This window comes from Aquarana catesbeiana, linkage group LG02 (assembly GCF_042186555.1).
Source record: "Aquarana catesbeiana isolate 2022-GZ linkage group LG02, ASM4218655v1, whole genome shotgun sequence".
NCBI classification, from domain to species: Eukaryota; Metazoa; Chordata; class Amphibia; order Anura; family Ranidae; genus Aquarana; species Aquarana catesbeiana.
Window position 1 is genome coordinate 757,485,714 of NC_133325.1, and position 16,790 is coordinate 757,502,503.

At 45.1% G+C, this 16,790-nt stretch overlaps 1 protein-coding gene across 2 annotated transcripts in view; it reads left to right on the plus strand.

The window, feature by feature from the left end:
* The window catches only part of DOP1B (DOP1 leucine zipper like protein B), a 187,853-nt gene that overhangs the window by 44,196 nt on the left and 126,867 nt on the right, over positions 1-16,790 (plus strand). For both annotated transcript variants that reach the window (XM_073617190.1, XM_073617191.1), the window contains exon 2: positions 767-928. In XM_073617190.1, coding sequence (XP_073473291.1) covers positions 791-928 — 138 coding nt within the window. In that variant the 5' untranslated portion in view covers positions 767-790. The remainder of the gene's footprint in view (positions 1-766; positions 929-16,790) is intronic.

A 16,790-nucleotide genomic window follows, 5' to 3' on the forward strand; every position in this document is an offset into this window, starting at 1 on the left:
GCTATGCATAGATTGCAGGGTCCAGGATTACGCTATGCACAAAGTGTAGAGCACAAGAGTGCATTAAGTGCAGGGTTCAGGGGTGCCCTATGTGCAGGGTTCAGGGGTGCCCTATGTGCAGAGTTCAGGGGTGCCGTATGTGCAGAGTGCAGAGTTCAGGGGTGCCGTATGTGCAGAGTGCAGAGTTCAGGGGTGCCGTATGTAGAGAGTGCAGGGTTTAGGGGTGCGCAACATACAGAGTGCAGGGTTTAGGGGTACACCATGTACAAAGCTATCCCTTGTAAACACAGAAGACTTCTGTGTTTACAAGTAACAGTGGGGAGCGGGAGCAGAGGGTGAGAGTTGGAGGTGGCAGAATGGAGTTCTCCCACGTTCCAGCTGCAAAAATTGGTGGGAGGGCCGGATTTGGCCCACGGCCATGTGGCTTAGAAAGTTGGATACATACAGGCCTATCTGATACAATGGATAACGATTGTTACAATATATAATATATATATATTGTATATATAATATATATACAACCATTTCCTTACTACTATAATGTTGTAATGATAGGTTGATGGGTGTAAACCAGGTGGTGACAGCTCCAATACTGATGTTGGGTATTGTGCCAATAGTTTTATTATTGTCCTCTTTTAACAGATCTTTGGTTTCTAAAGAAAGAAGTTGAGTGTTTTTGAGATTTGGTACTGTGAATGTCCCATTCCTTTATTTTTTAAGCGAATATTGTACCTCAAGACAAACACACCTTTTGTTCTGTTTGTAGGGTGTCCTCCGGCAAGGATGAAAGATGGACCCAGAAGAGCAGGAGCTGCTGGGGGATTACAGATATAGAAATTACTCCTCAGTCATTGAAAAGGCTTTGAGAAACTTCGAGTCCTCTACAGAATGGGCTGATCTCATCTCATCGCTTGGAAAACTCAACAAGGTACGGGGAGGGCAAACGTAATTTTTACGGGAGTTCTGGGGAATGTGCCTAACAAAATGAGGAGCCATTTGTGGCTTATGGAAATTGTAGTCCTACCATTTAAAATACAAATTAACCCCTTGATCGCCCCCTAGTGTTAACCCCTTCCCTGCCAGTGACATTTATACAGTAATCAGCATTTTTATAGCACTGATCGCTGTATAATTGTCAATCGTCCCAAAAATGTGTCAGAAGTGTCAGATGTGTCCGCCATAATGTCGCAGTCATGATAAAAATGGCAGATCGCTGCCATTACTAGTAAAAAAAAAAAATAATAATAATAAAAATGCCATAAATGTATCTCCTATTTTGTAGACGCTATAACTTTTTTGCGCAAACCAATCAATTTACGCTTATTGTGATTTTTTTATTACCAAAAATATGTAGAAGAATATATATCAGCCTAAACTGAGAAAAAATGTGCTTTTTTTAAAAAAAAAAAAATTGGGGATATTCATTATAGCAAAAAGTACAAAATATTGTGTGTGGTTTTTTTTTTCAAAATTGTCGCTCTATTTTTTGTTTTTTAGTGCAAAAAAACCCCACAGAGGTGATCAAATACCACCAAAATAAAGCTCTATTTGTGGTAAAAAAAGGACGTCAATTTTGTTTGGGTACAGTGTCGCACGACCGCACAATTGTCAGTTAAAACAACACAGTGCCGTATCGCAAAAAAATGCTCTGGTCATTGAGCAGCCAAATTTTCCGGGGCTGAAGTGGTTAAAAATAGAAGAAGGTCTTTCCTCTTTGTTAATTGTGTAGGTATAGCACATAACCATCTTGCTGCCCTCTCAGGACTGTGGGTGTCCCTAGGCAAACTATAAAACAACAATAGAGAGGGCGCACCAACCTAGCGTATTACCATAACTCAATTTTATTAAATAAATAAGTAACAAGTGAATACTCACGAAGTCATGTCATGCATAGGCATATTTAAAAAGCTGATGAGACTGCCTCCAAACGTACGTCGCTGGACTTTCGTTGGTTATACCAGGATGATGCCTGCAGCTGCAGGCATCGCCCCAGTATCGTTTTTTAGAGCCGGTGGTTGGCTCTCTAGTAATAGCAATCATAACGGCTCACCAGCCACTTGATTGCTATTACAAGCAGCGGGAAGGGACAGCCCCCTCCCCCCCCGCCGCCTTCCGCGGCTCTCCCGTCCAACTGGGAGACCCGAGCATCGCTGGCTGGCCCGAAAGCCAAGGAAAGCCTGGATCGGCTTTGATCGGCTGTTCGTTATAGTAAATCAAAAGCGATGACGTAACATCATTTCCAGTTTATCTTCGGCACCATTTTTGGAAAATCAGAAGCATTTAAAAATACCAATCTTGGTGTTTTGAATGCTTTTAAGTACAGAGGAGAGATTTGGGCTCTCATAGACCTCAGATCTCTCCATAAAGAGGACCTGTCACATGCCTATTGCTGTCACAAGAATGTTTACATTCCTTGTGATAGCAATAAAAGTGATAATAAAAAAAAATGCCCCTGTCCTCCTGTGTTTGCACACAAAGACGAACGCGCGCTTTGGTCCCACACGCACGCAAACACTGATCATCCCACACATGTGAGGTATCGCCGCGAACGTCAGGTCATGGGCAGTAATTCTAGCACTAGACCTCCTCTGTAAATCTAAAGTGGTAACCTGTAAAGGCTTTCAAAGCGTCGCTTATGAATAGTAAATTTTACATCATTTGTCGCCTTTGTACGGGTGTGCGCAATTTTAAAGCATGACATGTTTGGTATCTATTTACTCGGTGTAGCTTCAGCTTTTATATTTTACAAAAATATTGGGTTATGTATTCAGTTTTTTGCATTATAATTTAAAAAAGTGATTTTTTTTTCCCCCCCGAGAAAAAATGCTTTTGATAAACTGCTGCGCAAATAACATGTGGCATAAAAAATTGCAAAACCCACCATATTCTCTAGGGCCTCTGCTTTAAAAAAAAAATATATAATGTTTGGGGGGCTCAAAGTAATTTTATAGCAAAAAAATACTGATTGTTACATGTGAAAAAAAGTGTGAGAAAAGGCCCGGACTTGAGGTAGTCAAAGCGGAGTTCCACCCAAAAGTGGAACTTCCACTCATTTGTCTCCTCTCCCCCTCTGGTGCCACAATTGGCACCTTTCAGGGGAGGGGGGACAGGATACCTGTCTTTGACAGGTATCCTGTTCCCACTCCTGGGAGACTGGGCCGCGGCCCGTGACATCACTGTGGGACTCCCTCCTCCTCTCCTAGTCGCCGGGCCAGTAGGAGAAAGGAGCGGAGCCTCGCGCATGTGCAGCAGGGTTTCCGGCGTGAAGCTGTAAGGCTATGCTGCCGGGTACCCTTACCCGCAATGGCTGCGTTGCCAACATTGCTGGACTCCAGGACAGGTAAGTGTCCTATTAAAATCCAGCAGCTGCAGTATGTGTAGCTGCTGGCTTTTAATTTTTTTTTTTTTTTTTTTTTTTTTGGGCGGAAAACCGCTTTAAACAGGCACTTATTTAAAAAAAAATGTACATAGCTATACTTGCGAAAGGGACCAGCCTGAAGTGATGTAACAGGACTTCATTTTCTGACTAAAGTTACACTTTAAGGGAAAAAAAAGATCACTTGTTCCCTGAATTGAAGTGAGGACACATCGCTCCATTGTGCTGGTCTGCATCCTGTTTGCACGCTTCAGCTTCCTGGTTTGAACTGTTTGTGTTTCCATGCATGAAGTCATCTCACCTCCCTGGGTTTCACCTATTCTTTGTATGGTTGTCAGACTGCACAGCACTCCGTGTCAGGGTGTCAGAGTATGCCAAGCTCCAAACTTGAAGAGGAGCCCCAGAGGCCCCCCCCCCCCAAAAAAAAAATTTAAGTCAGCAACTACAAATACTGTAGCTGCTGACTTTTAACATACGGACACTGTGCAGGGATCCAGCGATGTCCTCACCCGAGATGGTACTTGAATCAGCTTCGGGTGCAGGTGCCGGCATCTCAAATAAGGGAAACAGCCTAAAGTTGAATACTGTTTGCACATTTTGCATGAGCTGCAGCCATGTAGCCACATTCACTCCTCCTGGGATTGCACAGCTATGTTTACTTTCCTGGGTCAACAGAAAGTGAGGGGAATTCCCGTCTTAGAACATGTGTCCCCGTTGGAAGCTTTCCCCTTAAATATTGCTCTGGGGACAACTTTTTCGGCGTTAAAGGAATAGGTCCGTAGACAATATGGGGGTTAACGCAAATGCCGGTGCATACCCGCACACAACCATCCATTTCTAAGGGTGGCTATATGCAACACCTGGGCCTCCTGGCCACGGAAACGCACCCTTTTTTTAACGCTGTACGCGGCCCCACATGCCCGTCTGCGTTTGAAGGTTTGTTATCCAAGTCATGTTTTTCTTAGCACTTCACCAGCCTTTACTATACATAATACACTTTCATTTTCCCAGTAGATGTTTTCGTAATGCCACAAGGATGAGTCACGGGTCATTCCGCTGTAATGAAATCCTGGCACTGAGTCTAATGTCCAGGATGGAGTCAATGTGCATTCTTACTAATATCTGCTTGGCAGCTACTGTATAAAGTCAGCACTGAACCAGCCTGGAAAACATATTCTGGAAATATTAGTGGTGGAGTTATTTAAAAGTCTAAATATAACCTAGAACCTATTTTGTTTCAGAAGCCGAAAGGGCTGTTTTATATGAAAATTAGATGATCTTCTAAACCAGTGTTTCTCAATGTTTTTTCAATCGCCGCAGCCTTTAAAAGTATGCAAAATCCCAAGGCGCACCAAGTCTAAAATGGAATAATGTAAATGTTTCTTATCAATAGGAACCTGAGCCTGGGACGATGTACACTTTGATTAAATTAACTTCACATTAGGAACTCTCCTTCACGTCGGAGGTCCCCCCCCCCCTTCACGTCGGAGGTCCCCCCCCCCTTCACGTCGGAGGTTCCCCCCCCTTCACGTCGGAGGTTCCCCCCCCCCTTCACGTCAGAGGTTCCCCCCCCTTCACGTCAGAGGTTCCCCCCCCTTCACGTCGGAGGTTCCCCCCCCTTCACGTCGGAGGTTCCCCCCCCTTCACGTCTGAGGTTCCCCCTTCGTTTCATGGGCTCCCCCTTTGCGTCAGGGGTTCCCCCTTTGCGTCAGAGGTTCCCCCTTTGCGTCAGAGGCTCCCCCTTTGCGTCAGAGGCTCCCCCTTCTCATCAGGGGGAAGCCCCCCTTCGCGCCAGAGGTCCCCCATTTGCGCCAGAGGTTCCCTCTCTTTCCTCGTCAGAATTTCCTACTATGTCAGAGGACCCTCTATACATGAGAGCCCCCATCACACCAGAGTATTCCCATGACAGGGTACCTCCATCACATAATCCTTCTTCACATGAGAGCCCTACTTTTTGGCTGCAGCAGCAAGGCAAAGGGTGGGAGGTTGAGCAGGTCTGAAGGAGGCAGACTTCCATCCTCTCCTGAATGATCAGGGTAGCAATTCATGCTACCTGCTCTGGGTCAGCATCATGCCATGGTGTAAGCCAGGGGTCTCAAACTGGCGGCCCTCCAGCTGTTGCGAAACTACAAGTCCCATGACAGTTACAAGCATGACTCCCTCAGGCAGAGGCATGATGGGGCTTGTAGTTCCGCAACAGCTGGAGAGCCACCAGTTTGAGACCCCTTGTGTAGGCAGTAACACCATAGCAATGAATGACACTTTGTGTCCTGTCCAAGAGCATCATTGGTTGTTATGTTGCTAGTTCTGTGCTCGTAGCATCCCTGATGGTGGAGATAAGCCAAAAGCCCTTTTCTGTGTGCTGGTATAAAGTCTCGGCCCTCAGGATCAACCCACCAAGAGGCGAGCAATGACAAGAAAGTTTTGGTGGGGAAACTGTACAATATGGGAACAGCAAGAAAATAGTTATGTCCAGGCAGAGGTTGCAGCAATCAGTAGTCAAGGGACTGGTCCGGTCAAGGCAGGCGGCAATTTGGAGAGTAATCAGGTCCAGGCAGGGGTCAAGCCAGATGGCAAACAAGAGAGTAGTCAAGTTGAGGCAGTCAGCAAACAAGAGTGTAGTAGGGCCAGTCCAGGTTAGCAGGCAATGGGCAGGCAATCTTGCAGGTAAGTGTTATAGCTCTTTGTAACAAGGGGTAGCAGGTGAGAAGAAACAGCACCAGCTACTTTCAGGGCTGACACTTAAATACATTTTGGGCCAGAGGACAAAGGCCGTGTTGTTTCAGGGAGTTTTGGAGTCCTCTGCAAATACCACTGGAAGAACTGGCCAAGATTCCACAAGTAACATTGGATGTACTATCATAAGTTCTGGCGGTACTGTGAGGCCTCATTCACACATGGCGTTTCAATGGGTGCCCTACGTGAGACCTGTGTTTACCCGCATGGGGATGCACAGGTGTTCCATGCATCTCCGTGTAGACAGTCTCAATGCTGTCAATTGGGATGCAGTGGCTGCATGGACACAGCCGCTGCTCCCAATGTGACATTCATGTGGGTGCACAGCTCGAATGCATCCAGGATGTGTTTGGGGCCATGTACCCACACAGATGTCACATTGGTAGCAGCAGCTGTATCCATGCAGCCGCTGCGTCCCAATTGACAGGAATGGGACTGCCTGCACAAGGATGCACAGGTGTTCCATGCATCCCTGTGAAGGCCATCACATTGCTGTCAATTGGGACGCAGCGGCTGCATGGACATAGCCGTTGTCAATTGACCTGGCCGAGATTTTGCGAGTACCATTGAAAGTACTGGTGGGTACACAGGGATGCACAAGTGTTCTGTGTATCCTCATGCAGGCAGTATTAATGCTGTCAATTGGGACACAGTGGCTGCTCCAGTGTTAATTTCGTCAACGAAAACGTTTTTGTCAGCTGCATTTTTACAGTGGCGAAACTTAAACAAAAAATACATGCACGTTTTCACCCACTGACGAAAACTATGACGAAAGTCAAATCTGTTTTCATCAACTAATGAAAACGTGACAAAAATGTGAGTCGGGGACGTTTACCCTCGTGAACTAACTTCCGGTTTTCATGGAGCTCCACCTGCTTCCGCAGTCCGCTTCCAGCAAGAAAGCACACCGTGACAACTGCCAGAGACCTGGGAGAGAGAGCAGCACTATGCATTACAGGCCAGCCAGGCTGAGGTCTCCCGAGTCTCGACTCACGAGATGAACGCGCCGCCAGACGCCCAGGGCAGAGCAGACTGTGAGTGTGTACAGTTGTGAATTACAATTACAGCACAGCAGGCCTGAGGCCTCCCCTCAGGTCAGACTATTGTCCTGAGCACTGTGTGTGCAACTGTGCATTATAGGCCTCCTCTGACCACTGGCAGTGGCATCCAGGGCACTGTGGATTACAGGCCATCCCTTAGACCACCATCCAGTACTATGCAGCATTACAGGTCTCCTCAGTCCACCGTCCAGAGCACAGTGCAGCTTTACAGGCCTCCTCAGACCACCGTCCAGAGCACTATGCAGCATTACAGGCCTCCTCAGACCACCATCCAGAGCACTGTGCAGCATTACAGGCCTTGCACTGTGCGGCATTACAGGCCTCCTCAGACCACCATCCAGAGCACTGTGCAGCATTACAGGCCTCCTCAGACCACTGTCCAAAGCACTGTGCAGCATTACAGGCCTCCCCAGACCACCGTGCAGCATTACAGGTCTCCCCAGATCACTGTCCAGAGCACTGTGCAGCATTATAGGCCTCTTCAGACCACCATCCAGAGCACTGTGCAGCATTACAGGCCTCCTCAGACCACCATCCAGAGCACTGTGCAGCATTACAGGCCTCCTCAGACCACCGTCCAGAGCACTGTGCAGCATTACAGGCCTCCTCAGACCACCATCCAGAGTGGCTAAATATGAATCTGTGAGTTTGTTCAAACCTTAATACCATAAATAATAACATGATATTCATTTTTTTTTACTCCAGAACTGTATAATATATACTGTGTTTTAAAATTCTAGAGAAATGCTTAAAAAATACATTATTTAACTAAACACTGCCTCCACACTGCCAAACAGACCTACTTTATCACACTCGTTAACACCTTCTTATCCAGTCCACGTCAACTCTTCTCTACCTTCAACACTCTACTCTGTCCTTCACTGCCTCCATCCTCTAACTCACTCACTGCCCAGGAGATCGCCAATCACTTCAAAAATAAGATTGATACAATTCATGAGGAGATCTCCAACGCGCAGTAACCTCTCCCACTTAACACCTCATGTCCACAGATACAATCATTACTTCCCTCATTCAACCCTGCTAGTATTAATGAGGTTGCTAAACTTTTATCTAAAACTCATCTAACCACCTGCCCCCCTGGATCCTGCTCCCTCGAAAAATGCTACGCTCGCCCTCTGACTCGATTCTACACTCTCTAACTCACATTTTCAACCTCTCCCTCTCTTGTGGCATCTTCCCAAACTCTCTAAAACATATGCTAGTCACCCCCATACTTAAAAAGCCCTCACTGTACCCCACCAATCTCCTTACTCACCTTCTCCTCCAAACTTCTTGAAAGACTAGTCTACAACCGACTGAGCGACCATCTGACCATGAACAAACTTCTTGATCCCCTTCAGTCCAACACTTCATGGAAACTGCTCTCCTTAAAGTCTCACATGACCTACTAACGGCTAAAACCAGCGGACACTATTCTGTACTACTTCTCCTGGATCTATCTGCTGCCTTTGACACAGTGGACCACCCCCTCCACCTCAATAAACTCCACTCCTTTGGTCTCTGTGACTGTACTCTTCGTTGGTTCTCATCCTACTTATCCCACCGCTTCTTCAGTGTCCATTACAACTCTACTTTCTTCTCCTCTCTTCCTTTCTCCGTTGGGGTCCCCCAAGGTTCTGTTCTTGGACCTCTCCTTTTCTCAATCTACACCACCTCCCTGGGGCAGTTGATTGCCTCCCATGGCTTTCAATATCTCTACGCTGATGACACCGAAATCTATCTCTCCACCCCCCCCCAGCTCTCTTCATCGGTCTCCTCAGGCATCACCAACTTACTAGCAGACATATCAGCCTGGATGTCACATCACTTCCTCAAACTCAACCTATCCAAAACCGAGCTCATATTTCCTCCCCAAGGTGCCACTTCCCCTGATTTCTCTGTCAATATCAAAGGCTCAACTATCAACTTGTCCCCCCACGCCAAGGTCTTAGGTGTAATCCTGGACTCTGAACTAACCTTTTGGTCCCACATCCTATCGCTATCCAAAATTTGCCGCCTCAACCTCCGCAACATCTCCAAGATACACACCTTCCCAACCAATGTCACCACAAAGCTTCTAATCCACTCCCTGGTCATCTCTCGCCTTGACTACCGCAACTACCTCCTCATTGGTTTACCTCTAAATAGGCTATCCCCACTTCAGTCCATCATGAACGCTGTTGCCAGGCTCATCCACCTAACAAACGGCTTAGCGCCTGCTTTACCCCTCTGCCAATCCCTCCATTGGATGCCACTCAGCCAACTAATTAAATTCAAGATACTAACTATAACTTACAAAGCCATCCACAACCTGGCCCCCAGCTACATCACTAACCTAGTCTCAAAATACCAACGTAATCGTTCTCTTCCCTCCTCCCAAGACCTCCTGCTCTCAAACTCCCTTGTTACCTCATCCCATGCTTGCCTTCAGGACTTCTCCAGAGCCTCTCCTATCCTCTGGAATAATCTACCCTAATCTGTCCGATTTTCTCTTTGTCCACTTTCAGACGATCCCTGAAAACTCATCTCTTCAGAGAAGCCTATCTGGCCCCCACCTAACAACTGTACATTTATCTTCTCCATCAGCACATCGCCCACAGTTATTACCTCTTGTATCTCTTGACCTTCCCTCTTATATTATAAGCTCTAAGGAGCAGGGCCCTCTGATTTCTACTGTATTAAAGTGCATTGTATTTCTACCCTCAAGTTGTACAGCACTGCGTAAACTGTTGGCACTATATAAATCCTGTATAATAATAATCTAAAAAAAACAGATTCGATTTTAGTCGACTAAAATGTACTGCAGATTTAGTCTACTAAATACGACTAAAACAATTGCAGAAGACTAAAATGGGACTAAAATGACATTTTAATCCTAAGACTAAAACAAAATCGAAATTTGCTGCCAAAATTAACACTATGCTACTCCCAATGTTGCATTCGTGTGGGTACACAGCCCCGAATACCTGCACAGATGTCACATTGGGAGCAGCAGCTGTGTCTATGCAGCTCTATGTCACATTGGTTTCTATGCAGAGCTGTACCAGATTTTGCACTCTCCAGTTTTAGTACATCAAACCGGATATGTTTACAGTTGTAGTTGTATATGGAACAGCTTTCATGTTCCTCAGTCATCTAACATTCGTTCATGTTTTAATCCGGATTGCTTTCCCTATTAATGTGTTTACTGTTGGAGTTGGCCTTAGTCCTCTCTCGCTTGTAATGACGGGGTGTGCCTGGCAGTGTAAACACTCTTCAGCAGGATGTGGAAGGCTATTGTCCTGACTAACATGCTCTAGCAGCTTTTTGGAATGAAATTAAAGGGATATTCTCTTTCTGTGGGGTAAGCCTTTTCTGGCCCTTATTTAGTGCACTTATCCTTTCGTGCACCCTACCCAGTGCTCTCAAAAAAGGTCCTCCTAGATCAGTGATGGCGAACCTTGGCACCCCAGATGTTTTTGAACTACATTTCCCATGATACTCATGCACTCTGCAGTGTAGTTGAGCGTCATGGGAAATGAAGCTCCAAAACATCTGGGGTGCCAAGGTTCGCCATCACTGTCCTAGATCCTTATGTGCAGCCCACCTGGTATGTGCTCTATGGTCTCCATTCACTTTATTAGAAAGTCCTGTGCTGGTCTCTTTGGAGATGCAGAGGCTGTGTGGCATTGAGAAAGTGACACAGTGAAGACCACTGATACATCCACCTTTGCTGGGGGGGGGGGGGGGGGGTAGGCTCTGTAAGAGGTCCTGATTGTCTGACCCTACCGGAGTAGCCAGCCAGCACCTCCAGGGCACACCCCACTCCTTTTCAGACTGTATTTTTCTTGACATCAAAAGATCACGAGACCTAAAGTTTATGGTTAAAGCTGAACTCCAGGCATGACCTTTATTGCATATTTACATGGGTCCATCTTGGCACAATGTAAGTATGTGAGTAATATATCTCATACCTGATGGACTGCTGGAGAAGCTGACCATCCCTGTAGTACTCGGTGCTGCAATCTTCTGGGCCCTGTATTGAGCAGCTTGACCACAGAGGGTCACTTGCTTGGCTCTAGTGCATTTTAAAGAATGGTTTGTCTTTTTTTTTTTTTTTCCAAAGAATACAAGGCCTTCTTTGATTGGACAAGGTGAAAATAATGTCAGTGGCAGCAGTGCCAAGCAAGTGATCCCCTGTGGCCAGTGTGCAGAGGAAATGCCACTTGGCACAGGTAATTAAAGTGGGGTTCCATCCAAAAAAACAAACATAACTGAAAAATTCAAAAAAACAAAACAAAAAAAGATTTGGATATTTTTTTTTTTTAATTACCTCTAAATGCCTGTTGCTAGGTGGTCCCTCGTAGTCTGTCTCTTCCTTTGCCTGGGCTGGTGACATCACTTCCCCCCCAGGCACAGGAAGGGCTTAGCTCTGCTCCCTCCCTCCTGTCAATCATCTGGGACCCATTACAGGTCCCAGGTGATTGAGCGGCCAATCACGGCGCGCGGCGCCGCTCGCGCATGCGCAGTGGGTGCCAGGCTGTGAAGCCACAGCCCGGCGCCCACAGTTAAAATGCCGGAGCCGACGAGCGGAGGGGGGGGACGAGCGGGGCTTCGATCCCCCGCATCGCTGGACCCAGGGACAGGTAAGTGTCCAATTAAAGGTCAGCAGCTGCAGTATTTGTAGCTGCTGACTTTTAATTTTTTTTTTTTTTTTAATGGACCCCCTGGGTGGAACTCCTCTTTAAGGACCCTGAAGATTGTAGCTATCACTGTAGATGTCAATTTATGACAGTATGCAAAAAAAAGTTTGGCTTAATCTCAAGTCTGCTTTAAAGGAAACCTTTAATGGCTTTGGATCAATTATATTTCATATGTTCAATCTTTTTTTATCCAAAAATGTCGTTAGTGAGAAAGGATTCCCAGAGCATCATGGGGTAGCTTTACAGACAGCAAAACAGTAATCGTCTTATCTTAAGCAGCCCATAGACTGTGATTACTGCTGGCGGCTATAGCCACTGGTAGTAATCGCATATAAAAAATCCGACAGGCTGGTTGTACCGAAAACAGTCGATGGATCGACTTTGGTACAACCAGCCTGCCCATAGATAGATCAAATTGTGGCTGGTCCCTGCTGAACCGGCTGAGATTCGATCCATCTGTCGCCGACTTTGTTTTGTACAGCATGGGGCTGTAGTCATAGACTATGGGTTATATGCAGGCAAACATGGTCTAAGCCACGTGACCCGTGACACCACGTGTAGGGACAGGCACTGCCCACTGTCAGCAGTGTATGAGCTCGCCGCTAGTTTGGATACACTGTACTGCTCGTTTTTAACTATGTGAGTACCCTGTACATTGCTTATGTGAAATAAAGCCTTAAACTTACTTAAATTACTACACTATGGTACCTTCATCTCTCTATTTACCATGATGCCCCCAATGGATCTGAGGTCTGGTTAATGACAGTTCTAGGACCCCCCTGCACAGGAGACATCACAAGTGCTGTTTGATCTATGCTGTAACCTCAGTATAGTGAGGTAAGGGGCCACTATCTATCATTAGAGGATTGTTGCATGGAGAAGATCCCATTGTACACTGCACATCCACCACTCTTCTAAAGCATTATAGTTTTAATCCAGCTGCCCTCTGCACGTTTTTGTTTATTAAGCACAAACTGAAGCATTGAAGTCGCTCTTTTATGTTGCACTAAGTCACTGTTATTGAACTGTGTTATTTCAAGTTGGAGCACCCCCTGCTGGTGCTGGACACTTTATTTGCATGAAGCACATTTATGAAGATCACTTTGGACATCCAATGTAACACTGTATTTTATGGCATTTTTCGTTTTTAATTACTGAGTTGCTTTATCATCTTTTTATTTACTTATAAGAATCACTATTTATTGTATATTATTTACTCCTTAGCGCTTTATACTAGGATTTACCATCTCAGTGGCAATTTTTTATTTGTTAGAATTTTTATAGTCCATCCTTTACTTTACTTTTCTACTCAATTTTTTTCTCTCCGGACCCGAGCAGAGTCTTCACTATCATTGTACGCTGTAGTTAAACTGAGATTGTTATGCACACTGTTTTTTTTTTTTTTGGCGGACATCACCATTTTACACACTCATTATCTTTATGATTTTTTAATGTTGAATTTTCTATGCACTTATTGCTTGCACGTTTACATAGAGGCATACCTCTTTAGTATGATCTAGATTACCGCCCGTTGCCCCACTACAGGCAGCTAGCAAGCCCCTACCCATTACATCCTAGTACATCGAGATATTGCAGCACATTTTATTATTAGCGCAGCACCATCCCCACTTAACAGTTTATTTTAACACCAGGGTTTTAGGCTGGACCCCATGCGGTGCATGCTGCTTTTCCCTATCTAATATCATCCTACCACCTTTCCTTGGTAGCGCAGGAATAATATCTCCTACAAATATGGTCTTATACTATAGCCCTGTGTCCTGTACTGTACTCTAAGATAATGGGAATTTTGAATAACCTGTAAATTCCTTATCTTATTGGTACAATACAGAACACAGGGCTGTAACTCTAGACCATGGTAGCATGCATATGACCCATTGTATGACTACAGCCCTGTGTTCTGTACTGTACCAAAATAAGAAATTTACAAGTAAAGCCGGCCATAGACTGTTCGAATCTCGGCCGATTTCAGCAGGAATTGGCCAAGATTGGGATCATGTATGGGCAGGCTGAATGTACCCAAGTTGATGAATCAATCCATCAACTTGGGTCCAAGCAGCCCGTTGGATTTGACATGCAATTATTGCTAGTGACTATTATAGCAGCTAGCAGTAATCACTGTGTCCCCCCCCCCCCCCCCCCCACTGGGAGAACACAATGGCTCTGCAGGAGGTATTCCTCTATCAGCACAGTGTGCAACCCGTGGTTGCAGGAAAGAAAATTGCTCTATGGCTGGCTTAAAGCTTTTGTTACCCCAACACTTCAAATTCCTGATATGTGCCTGCTGTACCATGTACTTGTATGAGAAAGTATCCTGTTCTCTTTGTGGTGATCGTTTAGAATCACTTAAAGTGGTAGTAAACCCTGTCCTACCACTTGTACCTACAGGAAAACCTATAATAAGGCTTACCTGATAGTACTGTTAATATCTCCTAAACTTGCACAGTTTACGGCATCAATGCAGTGCCAGTTCTTACAATGCCGGACCTTAAGAGCCCGTGCCAGGAACGGCGGCTCCCACGTACATGTGCAGGAGTGACGTCATTGCGGCTTTGGCCAATCACATAGCTCGCGAACCTGGAAGACAGACAGGGGGGACACGTCAGCCCTCTCAGCAGTGACATTACAGCGCTGAAGGGCTTAGTTCCAAAGTGAGTATTTCATAATGTGCTAGTATGTGATGCATGCTAGCACATTATGCCATTGCCTTGCAGGTTTTTTTTTTTTTTTTTTTTGAACATCGGCTGTTTACAACTACTTTAAAGTGGAACTTCAGTCGTTTTTTCATCTTTCCATGTATTAAATCTTCTGCCCTTGTTGTTTTAACTTTGCATATTAAAACATTTTTTTCCTGCCAGTAAATACCTTATACAGCCCACTTCCTGTTTCTTGTCTGGAAAACAGCCTAGGCTTATGACATCACGCACAGCTCTCTCTTGTGAAAGTTTGCCAGGAAGGGAGGGGGGATGAGTCATAAGAGGGCTAATGAGAGCTGCAGAGCTGGAGGTGTGCCTCTGCGTGACTGTGTAAATCCAGGAAGTGAACAGGCAGCAGCTTCAGTTGCCCACAGTTAAAATTATTGCAGCCAGACTCAGTGGAGGGAGATTTTCTGCAGCATATTTGGCAAGTACAGAATCACAGTATATATACAGATATATATCTATATATTAAAAATATGCAAAGTGGTTGGAGGGAAGCTTCAGAATGGCAAATTATGTGAGCAGACTGCAGATCCCTTTTAAGTCAAAGTTAGCTTTTTTTTTTTCTGGTAGGCTGTCCCTCTGTGAAATCTCAACCTGAGGCCCTTGATTAGAGAGGAGTTGTTCACTTGTGTATATGAATCTCTTAGCTTGAGCTATTTAGTTCTGTTAACACCAAGAACAGATAGAGACAGAATAACCTGTTTTCTCAAACTAAGAATAGAAAATAGCAATATGCAGTATTTCATATTTACTCCGCCAAAAAATACGGTAGTTATACAGAAAAACAAACCTTAAAAAATGAAGGTTGTGTGGAAAAAAAAAAACAAAGTTTCAGTTGGCGGCTGTGCGTCTCTTTTCCAGCTGTTGTACCTAGAAAACCCTGCACATGCTGTACTTCCCCATACAAATTCAGCTGGTTTTCTGTTTTCTGTACTTCCCCTTAAAACCTTTGTTCTCAGAAAACAGCAAGCTCTTGAGTTTGTAGAAAACAATTGGGGGATTTGTGATTTCTGTTTAAAACTTGGAACCATTCAATGTTTTCATACGCCCTCCTTTTATTTACACTTTATTGAAATTTTTGCAGTAACAATACATGCAAAATGTATCACCGGGCAGAAGAAAGAGCAGGATAAGGCATAGAAAATGAGTTCTGTTCAGGGAATTAGATACAGGCATTTGTGAAAATAACAATACGTGTCAAAGTTCTGCTCTTTACTGGAAAATGTCACAGGAGAAAGTATTGCAGTAAAACCTTGGTTTGAGAGTAACTTGGTTAGAGAGCGTTTTGCAAGACAAGCGAAACTTGTAACTAAATTTTGACTTGATATACAAGTAGCGTCATGTCACAACTGAGTATAAAAGAGAAGAGAGGCGCCTCTAAGTGTAGCAATATGGTTACATTTAATGAACGTACAACATTTAGCAACTCACATGGTTGATGATTAAAAGAGGCACATATAAGTATGCAGGCATCTGGGGTAAAGCTGTCCACATAGACCATCCTACGCACCGCCATCGACGTCATTACTTCCACGCTGTGCGCCTCGCTTTCAGATCGTTCTACTGCAGGGTAGTCTTCTCGGTCACAATTGCAGACTGACAGCGGTGAGAGCCAGCCGCGCGGAGGATGATCTATGTAGACAGCTTTACCCCGGATGCCTGCATACTTAGATGTACCTCTTTTAATCGATCATGTGAGTTGCTAAATGTAGTACCTTCAGTAAATGTAACTAAAAAGGCTACACAAAGGCCTCATGCACACAAGACGCCGGTGCAAACTCTGCTGAACACGTTTTTAAAAGCTGAAACCGGCGTTTAGAAATGCCCGGTTTGCCTCGTTTAGCCGCGTTTTACCGAGTTTGCGTCTAGAAGCATCTGCAGAGCAGAGAATGACATTTTGCGACCCAACTTTGGGGCCCTGTATCTCGGGGCCAATTGGTGCTAGGAACCCCAAATTTGCATATGTTATAGTGTTAGCACACTAAATTTGGGGTTCCTAGCACCAAGTGACCCCGAGATACAGGGCCCCAAAGTCGGGTCGTAAAATGTTTAGCCGCTGAAACGTGGAAAACTTTTGCGTCTGAACCCATTTTTTTGCTTCTGGAAAAACGAGGTTAAACGCAACTGCCTAAAAACACCAAAAAACTAGACTGAGTACATGGACACATAGGATAACATTGAATTGGTTCAGGGGCAGTTGAAAAAAGTGTCCAAA